At 41.3% G+C, this 15989-nt stretch overlaps 1 protein-coding gene across 2 annotated transcripts in view; it reads right to left on the reverse strand.

Moving 5' to 3' along the window:
- Nucleotides 1–15989, reverse strand: part of GOLGB1 (golgin B1) — a 1744011-nt gene that overhangs the window by 1439062 nt on the left and 288960 nt on the right. For both annotated transcript variants that reach the window (XM_044087881.1, XM_044087880.1), the window contains exon 5: nt 10195–10359. In XM_044087881.1, coding sequence (XP_043943816.1) covers nt 10195–10359 — 165 coding nt within the window. The remainder of the gene's footprint in view (nt 1–10194; nt 10360–15989) is intronic.

Here is a 15989-nt window from a genome sequence, read left to right on the forward strand (position 1 = left end):
ATGTGGCAGGTTTGGCATGCCTTGTCTTATTGGTAAAGTATGGAAGTGGAATCTGTAACCGTTGTCTATTAAATCCAGAATCCAGTTGTCCTTGGTTAAGATATGCCAGTTTTTTGAGAATAAGGATAATTTTCCGCCCAAAGGTGCTTCTCTTTGAGCCTTTGTAGGCGGTATGAAAGTCAAGTCATTGTGATTGTCCTTGTGGTGCAGCTGGGCTGTCTGCGCCACTTCTTTGATTTGGAGGTTGCCAGTGGCGGCCCCTGTAGGATCCTCGGTATTGCCCTCTACCTCGGGCACGCCTGCTTTTTCCCCTTTGAAACTTGTCAGAGCCTGGGAAGGACCAATTCTTTGAAGGCCAGTTTCTGCTGAATCTGGGTGGCTGAACCTGAAGGAAATCCTTGACTGTCTGTACTGACTTAGCTTTTTCCTCAATGGATTTCAACACATCTTGTGCATTAGCACCAAAAAGCTTCTGTTTTTCCAGAGGTGCATCCAGTAACTTTACTTTAACATGGTCAGGCAAAGGCTGATCTTTTAACCAAGCATGTCTATGTATCATAGCCCCAGTCATAGCTGCCCTACATGAAGCTTCCAATGCATCATAACCACACTGAAGAAAATGGTTGTTAACCTGCTGAGTGTTATGTATATGATCCTGCAATGCCTTTCTATCAATAGGCTCAGGAGAGGCTATCTTTTTCTGTAAATCATCCAGCAAAAAATCCTGGTACTGAAACATGTGAAAAAGGCAGTTAAGTGACCTCATGGCTAGGGTGGTAGAGGTATAAACTTTTTTACTCCATCTCTCCAGGGACCTAGCTTCCCTGTCCGCTGGCAGTGGATTTTTGGCAGTGGAAGTAGCCACTCCCTTGGGGCCCTGTGAAATAGTTTCTAGATCCACAGAGTGGGCCTTAAAGAGATGCTTGTGAGTGTCAGGGACCCTATAATACCTGTCTGGCTTGACAGGAGCAGGGGGGAGAGAATCAGGGTTAGCACTGTAGTCAGAGAAAACATCATCCAAAACATCCATAACAGGTGGAATAGCTAAAGGTCTGTGCTGGGGAAGCTTGAGGAAGGTACGTAGCCTTTTCCTGGAATCAGAGAATTCCTGACCCTGCCATTTAAAATGTTCCCGCATAGAATGCAGGACTTCACCAAACGAGAAATCCTCTGGAGGGGAGGCAGAGGGAATTGATTCCTCAGCATCAGAGTCCTCGTAGGCCTGGAAGGATTCTTCTTGGGTATCAGAATGCTCAGAATCCCCAGAGGCTTCATCTGAAGAGAGGTTGTCAGCCTGCTCAGTTCTGGGCCTTTTTTCTGCAGGTGGCTGAGAACCTCAGTCTGGATGAGGCTGAGACCCCCTGATAAGAGAAATAAGATCTGCAGCAAGAGACATGATCTGTTTATCAGAAGAAGGGGCCTGAGCAGCAGGTTTAGGATGGGCCTTGGCCTGGTTGGAGGCCTTAGCACGTGCAAAGGCCTTGATGGACATGGATAAAGGAGGCCTAGCAGCCCCACGTGCAGGAGTAACCTTGTCTACAGAAATGGTGTCGTGTAGATCCAGAACTTCGGTTTCCGGAAGAAAATCAACAACCGGCACCGGAGAAATCTCCGAGACCGAAGGTCATGTTAACGCTGTGTCGTCGGCCTGCAGCGGTTGAATTACCGCTTCCGAAGGGACCGAAGCACTAGCGGAGGGTATAGGAGTAGCATCGGTGGTGGACGCGGGCCGAGGATGTCGGTCCCAGTCCTTTCGTTTTTTGGCAGATTGAGTTGTCGGATGATCAGACGGCATGATATACGCGAAAGATTTACCGAAAAAGTCCTCGGCAAATTTTGCCCGGCGCCTGAGAGTGCGCTTATTAAAGCAAGCACAGGCAGCACAGGCCGAGACGTCGTGGTCTGGGCCCAGGCAAGGAAGGCAGTAAGAATGGAAGTCCTTATGAGGTATTTGTTTACCACAAGACAAACAATTATTAACTTTCTCAATTTGTTCTGACATCGGCTGAGGCAAGAAAAAATGTTCCCCAACGGGGTACTTAGCTTTTAGATGACTTCGGTACTGAAAACACAGGAGCTGACCGACCGGCATTTGCGAACTGCTTCTGCTTCGGGCACCGCGCGGCAAGAAAGACTGAAGAAGATGGCGTCGGCCGATGCCTTTATACTCCAGCCGTTGTGACGTCGGAGAGGAGGCGACACCAGCCGACGCCGGACCCAGACTTTGGAATTCGGCCAACCGAGGGATGCCTGAGGCAGGACAACCCATATGTTATGACTGCAGTTGCATTCTTCAAGGACATCAATGGCTTACCCTTTACCTTACATCTATGACACTTCTTTCATGGCCTCTGTAAATTGAGCCCCCTGCAAAAAAGTAGCTTCTGAAAAATCATAGCTCATGCACACTATTACCTCAGTTGTACACTTTTTTCCTGGATGACAGATTTGCCACAGCCTTGTTCTTTTCATACCATGAAGTACATCATACTAAAATCATTCTGAGCTTTCCAATATTCAATTTAGCCACTGCCTACAGCAACCAAAAAGCTGTCTCAAATTGGAAAGGACTTGGAAAAAAAAAAACAGACTAGAGTGAGTTGAGATTTCACAAATTCCACATAGGCTGAGCCTTCCCTCCAGACGTCTGCTCATTCTCAAACTTCTACAATGTAAACAACCACTGTCCATATGTCTCAGTTGCTCTACTCTGTAATTTACAACTCCTCTCTTTGAAGGCAAGACAGTGTCACATGTTGCAGTCTCAAAATTTCCCATGTATCATTTTCTGAAGTCTGTAACCGTCTTACATACTCAGTCAGCAAATTAGAAAGTTGTAGCAGTCCATGCACCACCACATCAGGATTAATGCCAACATTTTTTGATCAAACCCATATACACTTTTCTTATCAGCTTCTTCAGTCTTGGACATGGCCATAATCAGGTAGTAACACAAGGTGTTTAATTTGATTTCAATTTGCAGAATAACAAAAATGCATCAACCAACACTGCCAGTAATGAAGCTACTAAAATTACTAACCTTGTGAAGCATAGTGAAATCTCCCACTAAGATAATGTATTATATTTTACACTGTCATTAGGTAACCATAGGTCTTGCTGCACTAAGTCTTGGAGTTGGGATCCTCAGGCCTAACCCAACTAGCCTCTCTATAAGTTTTGCTATGGAACTGAAGAAATAAAGCCCCTGACAGGTGGCAGTCTGCTCTGACACCATGGAGTCATTTGCCAGGGTTAAAATTAAAGAAAGGGCATATTCCAATGATTGAGAGAGTAGCATTCTATCTTACTCATGTGCAGTCTAGCAGTAGTGACCACAAGGATAGAAAAACATGTATTCCACTACTGTGAGAAATTCACTGCAGTCAATTCTGTTCATTATGAAGTATACAGAAAAGTACATCAGCTGCATTTATTCTGAATCATTACCATGAAAGATTCAGTATTCTTAATGGTCCCTAAAAATCTCAGGAAAGGAACATAAATGATTTCTGAAGACTAAGGGAGATACCCAGATAATGGAAAAGCTGCACAGTTTGCTGATCTACTAGCTAATTCTGAAGGGGGGGTCAGCATGAAGTCAGTCAGTTATGCAGGTTTGGGTTGGATGTGAACTGAGCATTCTAGACACAAGAGGAAAGCCATAAAGATGCAAAACTGTAACTGGTGGCAACCATATTAAAATGGAGAAACTGCTAGAGCTATGTCACCATAAATGCATCCTTAACTAACAGCAGACCATATCCACAATGTCAAAATTTAGAACTCATTTGTTCTGTTGAATGTATGACCCAAAGTGCCATTTCACTGATCCTCCTGTTTTGGCAAGAATCTTCAATTTCTTTGCCCTATCCAAGGTACTCACCATATTGTCTGACTGCTTGATAACCCATGGGGAAGTAAAGGACCAAGTTGCTCTACCTCTTGGGAGTAAGCTGTAATAGCTATAGCACCTAGTATTGCATAAAACACTGTAGTGTTGCCAATTAAAACCACTTTCTGGCCCAAATATCAGCTATTACCTGAAAAAAACCTGACTTCTAAGGGATGAGGAACAAGAGGCAGTATCATTAGCTACTGCTGCAGGTCTATACTGCTCAGCTTAGCTGTCCCATGTGGTTAAGATCTCATTCTATTCTGAGCTAGGAAAATTCAAGAGTTTTCATGTCGTAACTGTCATTCAATTTGCTTCTGCATGCCACTGATTCTTTTTGGTGCCACTGCACATGAGATGAACTTGCAGCCTAAAACAATGCTGCTACGTCACCTCTGGATGTTTGCCTCTTCTCATTCATGCTCCCCTACTAATGTTCACCCTGGTTTGATGACAAGCTCATTAGGATGAGGAGAGCTGGGCAGAAGCTTGAGCTGAAATGGATATGCACTGCCTTCTTCAAAGTCAAATTTAAGCCTGATGACCCTTGATGAGTACTATGCTGCTAAGTGGAAATATCTAACAAAAAGGCAAGAGCTCTAGTACCTCAAATCAACCAGCCATTCTCTCTCGGAGGGGTTAACATACTAAACAATCTAGCCTACCTTACCACCTATCATCCAATGAATGCAAGCTGGGTACTTGACGTTTTCCATATAAACTGATATCAATGAGGTAATTTCTTATTCCACAATAGCACAAAATAGTTTGTGTTGTCCACATGGAAAATCTATCTTGCCTTTAGTATGAGCTCCAGATGGTATACTGCCTAGATTTCCTCTCTTCCTCATTCTCAAACATAAAATCTGTCACCTTTAGCTTAAACCCAAGCCTGAAACACTGACTTTCATCTACTTTGATATGCTGGGTTCAATAATTTATTAAAATATCTTCTCTTTGAATAGTTGAATCTTATAGGTTCATAGGAGGTTACTAGGCTAACGGCCTTAGTGCCCTTACAAGCCAAGCCACATTTAACCCAAGATGTCCCAATTGTCAGTGGTTAGGTGAATGAAGTTTGCAGAGGTAAGGGTCTGTGGTAGTTGATACAGACTTCCTCTGTCCATGAGGGACATGGGTACCACACCCCAGGACTGAATCTGCAGTCATCCATCCATTGATCTATGTTGCATTTGAAGAGGGTCAGGTAGGAGCTCTGTTTCACGTGAATTGGAAGCTTGTTCTAGAAAAGTGGCAGTTTCTGGCAGATGTATATCTCTCCAGTGTGACCTGTTCATGTCAGAGGCTAGGTTAAGATCCCTGGACTGAGTGAGCTTCTGCTGTTTGATTTACAAATGTGTAGTATTTTCATTAGGGCTGAGTCAGAGACTGCCCTGAAGCCAGGTACATCTCATTCCTTAGCAACCTGTAGGAGACAGAATACAGTGACAGAGCTTTCAGTTTTTCCAAGAAAGACCTGTTTTGTGTACCCTGTAATTTCTTGGTGAGAAACCTCTGTAGTCTCTCCAAATGTTGCAGGTGTCTGGTAAGGTACACGCAAAATTATTGAACCCAGCATATCAATTATTGGTCTGATGAGGGCAGAGTATAACGTAATTATAACATCCTCAGATCTAGATGTGATGTCTTTCTTTATAAGATGTGCCACATAGAAGGATTTCCTTACTACTGTGGATACATGGTGGTCAAGGTTCTGATGGGTATCAACTTGAGTACCCAGATCACATACTACTGGGTCTACACTTAGGGGGCTGCTGTCTATAATGCAATGAGCAGGGATGCCAGCTTTCCCAAAGGGAATAATAATGCTTTTTTTTTTTTTTTTTTGCATTTAGCTTAAATCCATGGCTTTGGCACTGATCATTTGTCTGCATCAACCCTGTCTGCAGTACATTAACATAGTTGGGGGATTCAACGATTTCTCCTAATTTGCAATCATTAGTGAACTTGGTCAGCCACAGGCCATGCAAGTTTTCCTGTACTTCTGAGAAATAAATTTCAAACAGTAAGGGGCTCAGCACAGAACCCTATGGTAAGTCACTGGTGACTGGTCTTTTGCTAAAGTTGAAGTCATCCACTTTGACAGTATGTGTCCTGTTGGTGTGCCACATGGCTACACATCTGGTAATGCAGGGATTAATTCCCGATTGGGAAGAGTTTCTCTGTAATACCGGAGTGGGAGATTGTGTCAAATGCCTTGAGTAGGTCAAGATAGCAGAATGCAATTCGTTTCCTCTTCCAGGGCATTGGTGACTTTCTTGAAGAAGTTGATCATGTTTAACGGGGATGATCTACCTTTAATGAATCCGCACTGGGATAGGTCCAGAATTTGGAGATTACGCATGTCTTTGTTAATAAGGTCCATAATGATTCTTTTCATGCCCTTGAAGATGAGGCTAGTCAAGCTTATGGGCCTATAATTCCTAGAGTCAGTTGATGGTCTCTCTTTGTGCAGAGAGATTACTGTTGTTTTCCTCCAATCCACCGGGACATAGCCAGTTCTCAGGCTGTGGTTAAGCCGGGATCTAAGTGGGTCTGCTAGGTCATGTTTTAAGTTGTTTAAAAGGCAACCTGGGATGTTGTCTGGTCTCACTGCAGACATGTTTTTGGCCTTAGAGAGCACCAAGATGACCTACTCTCTTGAGATAATAGTCTGAAAAATGGCGGCAAGTATACTTTGGGGGATGACTGGAGGGGACAGGGGGGTAAAGTTTTCTCCAACTCTATCAGTTAGCAGATTGACTATTACCTCCTGTCAAGTATGGGTGGTGCTATCCACAACCAGTTTACTGCATGGCTGGGTAATCCCTTTTATAGTTTGGACATAGTTAAAGAATCGCTTGTGATTATCCTTAGCTAAGGAGGCTATTTTTGCTTTGTAATTAGCTTTGGAGGACTTGACAAGAGGCCTAATTTGTTTGTTTAAGCTAAAGAGGAATTTCTTCCTCTGCTGAGCCAGTTCCCTCTTTTTCTTGAATATTAGTTTATCTCTCTTGCTGTATAGCCTGTTTATACTAGGGCTCTACCAGGATGGCTTGTTTTTTTCAGCAAGACCTGGTTTTAATAAGTTCAGGTACAGCCGATTCTATACAACTGCTTAAGTGGTTATACATGGCACTGGTGTACACCTTTGCAAAGGAGTCTGTGTTATCGGCATTCGAGGAGGCTTTGAAACTTCTTATGCCATCATTTATTAGGAGGTAATTTGTCTTAGAAATATTCTTAAGCATTTTTGAACTTGATGGGGTATCTGGTCTTATAATTACATCGAACAAGACTGATTTGTGATCTGATCTTACCAGGGAGGATATCACATAGGGAGGGGGGTGCAATGCTCGCCCATGCTAGTGAGTACTATGTCCTGGACATTTGAGTCTCTTGTGGATGTGCTGGCTAGCTGTTCCAGAGCATTTGCATTACCAAAGACCAAGAATTTCCGAGCCAGCATGTTTGTGGCCATGTACGTTTCCCAGTCAAGGGTTGGACAATTAAAATCACCCATGAGTAAGGTGTTAGGCTGTATGGCAAGTGACTCCAGTTTGTGGTCTGAATGTATGGAAGGCATTGTAGCCCTGCATGGCTGGGGTGATTTCCACCCCTTTGAACCATGTTTCGGTGACTGCACAGATGTCAGCATCTTCCAAAGTAAGGAGTGCTTCCAGGGAGTACATTTTTTGCTAAGATTCCTAGCATTAATCAGTGGTACCTTCAGTTTATCTAGAGAGGATTTTGTTAAGTTGGGAGGTTGGTTATTTTGACACTGCCTAAAAAAGGCACAATAGGGTGGCTGATGCTTTTGTCAGTATCCGAAAGCCTAGAGGAGACAAGTGCAGACCATCTCTGGCAAAGCAACATGGCCTGTCAACCATGTCTTCCCAGGCTGACGGATAATGGATCCCCTTGGACTGACACTAGAAGCTAAGCCAATTGTTAAAGTCAATCATTCCTTTTGTTTGTATTGTGGTCTCATCCTTGGAGAAGGTAGAATGCTGCTTAAAGCTAGGCTTATACCTACTTGTAATGCATAATCGGACAGCTCAGTCACGATTCTTTTCATATAGTCCAGTGAGGTAGATCTCAAGTCATTCACCCCCACATGGACTATGACGGAGTCATACCAGTACTTGTGGCTGAGTGACCTGAGTGCTTAAGTGACTTGATGGATCCTGGCACCTGACAGGCAAATAACCGTAACCCGCTCCTTACCCAGCGTGGTGAGGGGAACATCCGTGTGTCTCACAATGGAGTCACCTATGACCAGTACATTAGGTTTTGTGGTGTTGTGCCTTATAGGGTTATTTATTGAGACACTGGTGTGTGTGTTACTATGCGTTGTGAATGTTTTTTGCATTGTTATGTGTGCAAGTGGTTTCTGTTTGAGAAGCCTCTAAACTTTTGATAAGTTACTAGTGAGTACCTCTGCATATGTGGGTTTGTGTGTCATGTCCTTATTTAGTGTGGGAAGTGTATCTGCTGACAACCACTGAGACTACAAGAGGGACCTATACTTTGTGTAGGCTAAGAATGATCAATAAGGCAATGCTGCTCAGTGTGCAAATGAGTTGCTTCTAGAGCAGCACAAAAACTTGGAAGGGTTTCACTGACAGCTGTTTAGGTAAAACTGAGCTTCTAGGCTTTTGTAGCTATACAAGGGCACTGCTGACTGTCACTGCGTGAAGAGCACCATACAAATGTAAGAGTTAAATAACAGCTGTATTGAAGGAAGCATCGGTGATCCTAACTCTAATTATCTCTTGATCTCCAGGATCTTAATAATAACTACCCTACCTACAAACCTTCCTTTTATTGGAAAAACTACTGAAAAAATTTTTTCATAGCTTGACTAAATCCTAAAAATGAAAGAGTTTGTGACCCATTCCAGGCTGGGTTCCACACTGGGCATAGTATGGACAAGGCTCTCACCATGGTCAAGAATGACCTCCTAATGGCAAGAAATCAATATTATTAATCCATGCTCTTTCTCTTGGAACTCTTCAGCATATGATAAATGGACCAGAAAAAATTGAGGATTGTTTCCATATTACTGTGCAGCGTCAAATACTGTCCTACACTGGTTTGCTTCCTAATTCTTGGGACATACCCAATGGGCTTTTTCTTGGGTTAATACTTTGTTCAGTTAAATTACCTCCAGTGTCTTACAGATATTGATTTGGGGCTCACCTTTATGCCTCATATGCAAAACTGTTACCACGAGGTAAACTCAAGCAACAAGAAAAATTGATGCGAGCAAGGGGTAATGTTTTTACAAGCTACAAACTTGTCAAGTAAATAAGCAAATTGCTAGGATGAAGTTTGTGAACATTTACAGCTGGTCATATATCAAGAAATAAACATACCAGCTACGATGGTATACATCTGCCATCTGTCTCAGACACAGTAATACAGGAGTCACAGAACAATGCAAGCATGGGATATGGTAAAGGAAGCACAAAAACATGGTCAATCAGTCTCGCAAAGAAATTCACCTCAAGTGTTTTACAGCTCAGGGTACATAGGGTGCACTCTGTGTCACATACATATGCAACAGCATCAGGACATGGAACTGAAAAGTGTCCCCCAATCATTATTTTACCAAGGAACTAGAAGCACATTTCTTAAACAGTTTATACTGCTAAGATGGAAAGCATGTAGTTCCATATCAGCTATCAGCCTTTACCAAATGAAAGCCAACTCCATGGTGTAAAGAGATGGAGCGCTGATTGCAACACTGGTGATTTGGGTAAAATTAGTGAACTTAATCTCCAAGGAGACAACCAGGAAAGATAGGATGAAGAAACATTGTTGCGCCTCACTTGTGTTAGGGGGAGGTGTGGGCTTTCCAGCAAAGTACTAGCAGTTCTCAGTGGACACCAAGGACTCTAAGCCAGAAGTGTATACAAACACCATACACACCGAGTACTAAATGGCACAGTGGGTACCCCCACCCAAGCTGTCAGGATGGGGCAGCACACCTCCCTGTTTTTTTTCACTAAAGTTTTTCCATTTTACCAGGTCACAGTCTGTGGGCAGTAACCCAGAAAGCTGCCAGGGAAAATCAGCAAGGAAGACTGAGTATGCATTCCAGGACAATGTTGATGGCAGACAGCTGCAATGAGAACAAAAAAAAAAAAAAACATGGCAAAGCTGATTCCACTGCTGATCAAAATGTTCCTCGAATCACAGAAAAAAAAAATCATTTCATAAAAAGCAATGAAAACTGGTGAAAAACACAATTCAAAAATTTCCAGTGTACCCAATACCACAACTTGCTGGAGACCTACCTCATGGCTGCTGTCGAGCTCTGATTCTTCTGAAAGCTGCTTGGATGGCGATGTTGCTGCAGTTCGTTTTCTCAGCTCTTCTAACTGCTTATTCAGAGAGGCAACCTTTGCTTTGGCTTGCAGTTTCAGCTTTGACAACTTAACATCAGCCAACTCCTTCTCCTCCTACACAAAGGGAAGCAAACAAAACTGAAAATTATGTCAGCTATCTTAAAGTTACAGACTGCTTTAGACATTTCAATAAAATGCATATTTTTAAGACTATACTTTAGACTTCCTATAATCTGTCTTTCTTTAAATTTATAACTAGACAGTCACACAACGCTGCAACTTGGGGAACCTTCAAAACAGTAGCATAGAAACAGAGGGGGTGAAAGAGGCAATCATCCTAGGCATGGTCTTGTAGATGGCACAATTCATGCTAAATAAAAATCCTGCATGGACATAGGAGAGACTCCAGTGCACCTCTTGCCCCTTTTTCACATCATCTTTCGTGAGTGTCGGCTCATCCCTATGTTTACAGATGGGATGAGCCTGCAGCACTGCTCCCAAACTTCTAATTGGCTGCGCAGGTGGAGAAGTTGGTACAGAGAAGGCATTTACAAGGCTTTAGCTTTGGCACCCACAGCGAGTGAAATACCCATTACCTGATTTGGTTAATCACTCACTGCAAGTAGTTATTTAATAAAAATTAAATTTCTTTCTAAACTTGATGGCTTCATGCAGTGACTTCAGTCGGAACACGTATATTATTTCTTTTGTTTTAATTATTGGTGGAGTGCACAACTTGGGATTCAAGCCTGTTTGTTTTTTGTACCTAGGGCCTGGTCTCATGGTTAGAATGGAACATTACTGGAGAGAAAGGGAACTGGACAAGGAAGGTGTAAGAGTGTGTGTGTGTATGTGACAGATACAATGAAGAAAAATGAATGATTTATTTACACAATGTCTTATCTCCCTAACTGTTTAAAGGGACAAAGACCAAAAAATTAAGGACAGATTTCAAATAGGTCTCTTATAAACTTAGGAAGTTGCTACAGTAATAGGTTAGGATTTGTGTAGTGTGCATTTTCTAAAGAAGGAAGTCTGAAACTCCAATGTATGCCATTATTTAGTGACTTTAGTCAATGATGGTGGTGGGACAGAGGCCAAAAATAGGGACAGGTTTGAAATACTGCTCTTATAAACTTAGTAAGCTAATAGGATTAAATGTTTTGTATTAGCATGCATTTCTCTGCAGGATAGGAAGTCTGAAATGCAAATGTCTGTCATTATTTAGTGACTTCAATCACCAGTGATTTGCTAGAGAACCAAAAATTATATGAGAAGTTGAAGAAAAATATAAGGCAAAAATCTGAACTGTTGAAAGGTATGACAGACTGGATGGGTAGCTGTGTGCCAAATAAAAATGTAATACATAAATGCAGTTTGACTTTTCATCAAATTACCCTTTTTTTTTTTTTTTTTAAAAGAAAAACAGGTAGCTAATTGCACTTAATAATGACAATAATTAGTTCAGAAAAATGTATATTAATTCACATTCTCTTATTCAGTCAATAACGCAAGTTAACAGTAGTAAGATTTATGTTTAATTTTAATAGGTTTAAATGTGTATGCTGCTGTTTTTAGTGAGTGTGCAGAGCTTATGCGTGACTTTTATTAGTTTTTTTTTTTTTATTTTTGTTACACTTGTACATTCAAGCAAGTTCCTGATATTCATTCTGCTCCTACATTTAATGCCTTTATCTATATTTATGGTCAGATCTGAAGCAAAATACAGAGACTGCTTGATGTTTTTATGATTTACTACTGTGTTTGGAATATGTTTAACAAATCTTTATACTTGTTGATGGGAATAATGTTTTTATTGCTATGTCTTTAACAAACGGTAAGCTGCTTTTATTGACTAGGAGGGTTTTTTATTAATGTCATCACGTGACTGCTGAATTCTCTGTGACTGGTTGAGTTTTTTATTTTAAACTGTACCTAGACTTGGTGTTCTGTCATGGTCTGATGAAGCAGAGGTTACTCTCTGAAAGCGCTTACCTTCAGACATTAAAAGTTCCCTACAGAAAACACTATCAGAAATATTGGGTGAGCAAATGTATGTAACTAAGGTAATGATTATTTTTTAAACTGGGATACAGGATCTGAATCGCATGGACATAGTAATGCTTTATTACGTTTAATTCTGGTGGTTGTCAAAAAAAGCAGTTACTAGAAAATGGAAATCAAAGTTTAAACCAACTGTATCTGAAGTAGTGAATATTGTAACAGAGATAAAAGAACTGAAGTGGGATCTTTCAAAATGGTAGGAGCAAATTACACCGAAAAATGAAACTTGTAGAAAGAATACATGCAGAATAATGTTTAAGAGGAGGAGTGAGGCTTAAGAGAAGGCAGGAAGTGATCAATTTATTTAATGCTGGATTGATGACAATTGCATAAAAGAATATACATGATATATAGTGTTTGTAACTGTATACATGTTAACATGATTTTTTTTCTTTTATATACACGTATGTTTTCCTAAATCTTAAGTGATAATTCAATAAAGGTGTTAAAAAGAATACCACAAATTTTCTTCAGATTTGGTTAGAGTTTTAGGTAGTACACCTATGTTTACTTATAGAAAAAGTTAAAATTTAAAAAGATTTTTGCAAAGTGATTCTTACACCACTGAGGTCATTTTCAAATAGGAACAAAGGAATGTATAAATGTGGTACTTGTTCAGTATGCAGGTATATTTTAAAAGACTCATTTGTTAGTTTGAAACATTTAGAAAAAACAGTAGCTATTTCTGATGTTTTAGCTGTAAAACTAAGTATTGTGTATATTAGTGTATGTTCTTATTGTGACTGTTTTTACTTGGGAATGTCCACAAGAAGTTTGGAAAAACATGTTAAAGAACATTTATATTCTAGGAAGGTAAAGGACCAGAATAATGCTTTATATAGACATACTTTAGTTTGTAAGGAGAGCAAAGTTTATTTTTTCCATTCTTGAGCAAGTGCTAAAGGATCTCAGAGGGGGAAACTATAAGGGATATAGTTGAGCAAAATGAGACACTTTGGCAGTTAAGATTAAGGACAGATAAGCTACCGGGAATTAATGAGACCATCAATTTAAAATGTTTTTGAAAAATAAAAGTTTGAAAGTTAATAAATTAGTTAAGGACAAATAAACATATTTTTAATGTATTGAGTTTTTTTTTACTAAAATTTTGTCACTGTTGTTTTTACACTTTTTATTATATTACTCATATCATTGATTGGTTAATTTATTAAAAGCTGGTTTTATTGGTGTGTTTTAATAGAAGTTTGGTATAAAAATGTTAGTTGTGGATATAGCTTTTGTTCTGATGAAGTACTTTATAGATGAAAGTGAGGAAATAGAAGTTATGTCCTTACCATAACGTTCCATGTGGAGTGTTCATTTCGCCTTTGTTCTTACACATGGGTTCGGTGCCGGCCTCTTGCAAGCTCTGCATCGAGAAGAAGCTCGAGACAATCTAATACCCACAATCCCCCTCTGCCTTTACCTCAGATCTAGTTTGCAAGCAAACCAATCTCCAGAGAGAGCACATTCATGCTTACATCACATATGCACAGAAATAAGAGTCTATACATAACTATATATAGAAAGAACAAATAGACATATATATATATATATATGCCAACTATGTACACAACATCTGCAAGCAGTAGCAGGATGCTCCTGGCCAGGCATCAAAAGAACGTTCTTCTTAAGGGCGGGAGGGTGGGAATGTAAGAACAAAGGCGAGATGAACACTCCACATGGAACGTTATGGTAAGGACATAACTTCTATATGTGATAGTGTTCAATCTCGCCGTTTGTTCTTACACATGGGTAGCGTCCCTAGCTCCTTGTTCCTGAGGAACTCACGGAAGGACGTTCTTGAGCACAGTGGAACCAAAGGTTGTCCTGTCCCTAGAAGCCTTGTCTACCTTATAATGAGAAATGAATGTATGTGGCTTAGACCAAGTAGCAGCCGCACAAATAGCGTCTAGTGGTAGGCGGGCTGCATGAGCCAAAGATGTAGACACTGACCTTGTGGAATGTCCTTTGGGTTTGTGCAAAGAGTTTGATTTGAAGAATCATAGACATAGATTATACAATCCGTTAACCACTTAGAAAGAGTTCTTTTGGTAACTGCTAGTCCTTTCCTGCTATCAGCAAAAGCCACAAAGAGTTGATCAGTTTTTCTGTGATCTTTTGTTCTATCCAAGTAAAATCTTAGTTGTCTGTGAACATCTAATTTGTGCAACATATACTCCATTTTGTTGGAGTGATTTTTGAAGAAAGTGGGTAATTCAATGGACTGATTAATATTGTTAATAGAACACACTTTAGGGAGGAAGGATGAATTAGTTCGAAGAGAAACTCTGTCAGAGTGAAAGATCAAATAAGGGTGCTTGATGGAGAGAGCCTGAAGTTCAGATACTCGCCTAAGCGGAAGTAATGGCTACCAAAAGAGAGTCTTCCAGGACAAAAATTTTAATGGGCAAGAAGAGGCAGGTTCAAAGGGGGGCAACATTAATTTAGATAACAACAAATTTAGACTCCAAGGTGACGTAGGAGATCTGACTGGTGGTCTAATATGAAAAACCCCTTTTAAAAAGGCTTTACAAAGTCTGTGGGCCATAACAGGAGCCCCACATTCTTCCACATGGAAATTTGACATGGCAGCCAATTGAACTCTTAGTGTAGCAGGAGAAGCACCCTGATGGAATAAGTCCGTTAAAAATTCTAATATATTATTCAAAGGAGCTATAAAAGGATCCACTTGCTGTGTATTCGCCCAGAATACAAATCGCTTCCATTTACTAGAATATGTTTTAGTAGTGGAAGCTTTATGAGAAGCCACCAAAATATTCCGAACTGCTGGCGAAAGAAGATCAGACCTGGCTAAGTTGGGAATTGGAGCAACCAAGCTGCTAGATGGAGGGATCGGAGCGCGGAATGGGGAGCCCCTGACGAGTGAGTCAATAGATCTGGCTCTGGGTCCAGAATCCAGGGTCCCCGAATACAGTGTGTCTTCAGGAAGGGAAACCAAATTTGTGAGGCCAGAATGGGGCAATGAGGATTATTGTCCTGTGGAGGTTTCTGGCTTTCTGGAGAAACTTTGATATCAGGGGAAATGGAGGAAACGCGTACAGGAGTCCCGGGGGCCAATCGTGAATCAGTGCGTCCCTGGGGACTTCCCCTGGAGGGTGTAATAGGGCAAAGCAGCTCCTGCATTTGGCGTTCATTGGAGACGCAAACAGATCGCAGGAAGGCTGGCCCCACGTGCGAAAAATCCTTTTCGCCACTGACTGTTTTAGGGACCACTCGTGCGGTAACAGAATTGCTCTGCTCAGCCTGTCGGCTATGATGTTGGATGACCCCGGGATGTGCGTTGCTATTAGAAAGCGACCCGTGGACTCCGCCCACTGCCAGATTCTCATGGCCTCTCTGCATAGCTGATAGGACTTGGTTCCCCCTTGCTTGTTTATGTACCAGACTACCGACATGTTGTCCGTCTGAACTGCAATAGTCCCTAGAGGAAGAAGGGGAGCAAAGTGTTGCAACGCTAGAAACACTGCCCTCAACTCTAGAACATTGATGTGCAGATTGTACTCCAAATTGGTCCATTAAGCCTTGGACTGTCTGTCCCTGAAAGATGCCCCCCCACCCTATCAGGGAAGCGTCCGTGGTCACCGTAACTGTAGGTGTGGGTAGCACAAATGGTCTCCCCTTGGAAAGGTTGCGTTTGAAGCCACCAGTTTAGGTGT

Source organism: Protopterus annectens, chromosome 11.part0 (genome assembly GCF_019279795.1).
Source record: "Protopterus annectens isolate FY-2018-M chromosome 11.part0, PAN1.0, whole genome shotgun sequence".
NCBI classification, from domain to species: Eukaryota; Metazoa; Chordata; order Ceratodontiformes; family Protopteridae; genus Protopterus; species Protopterus annectens.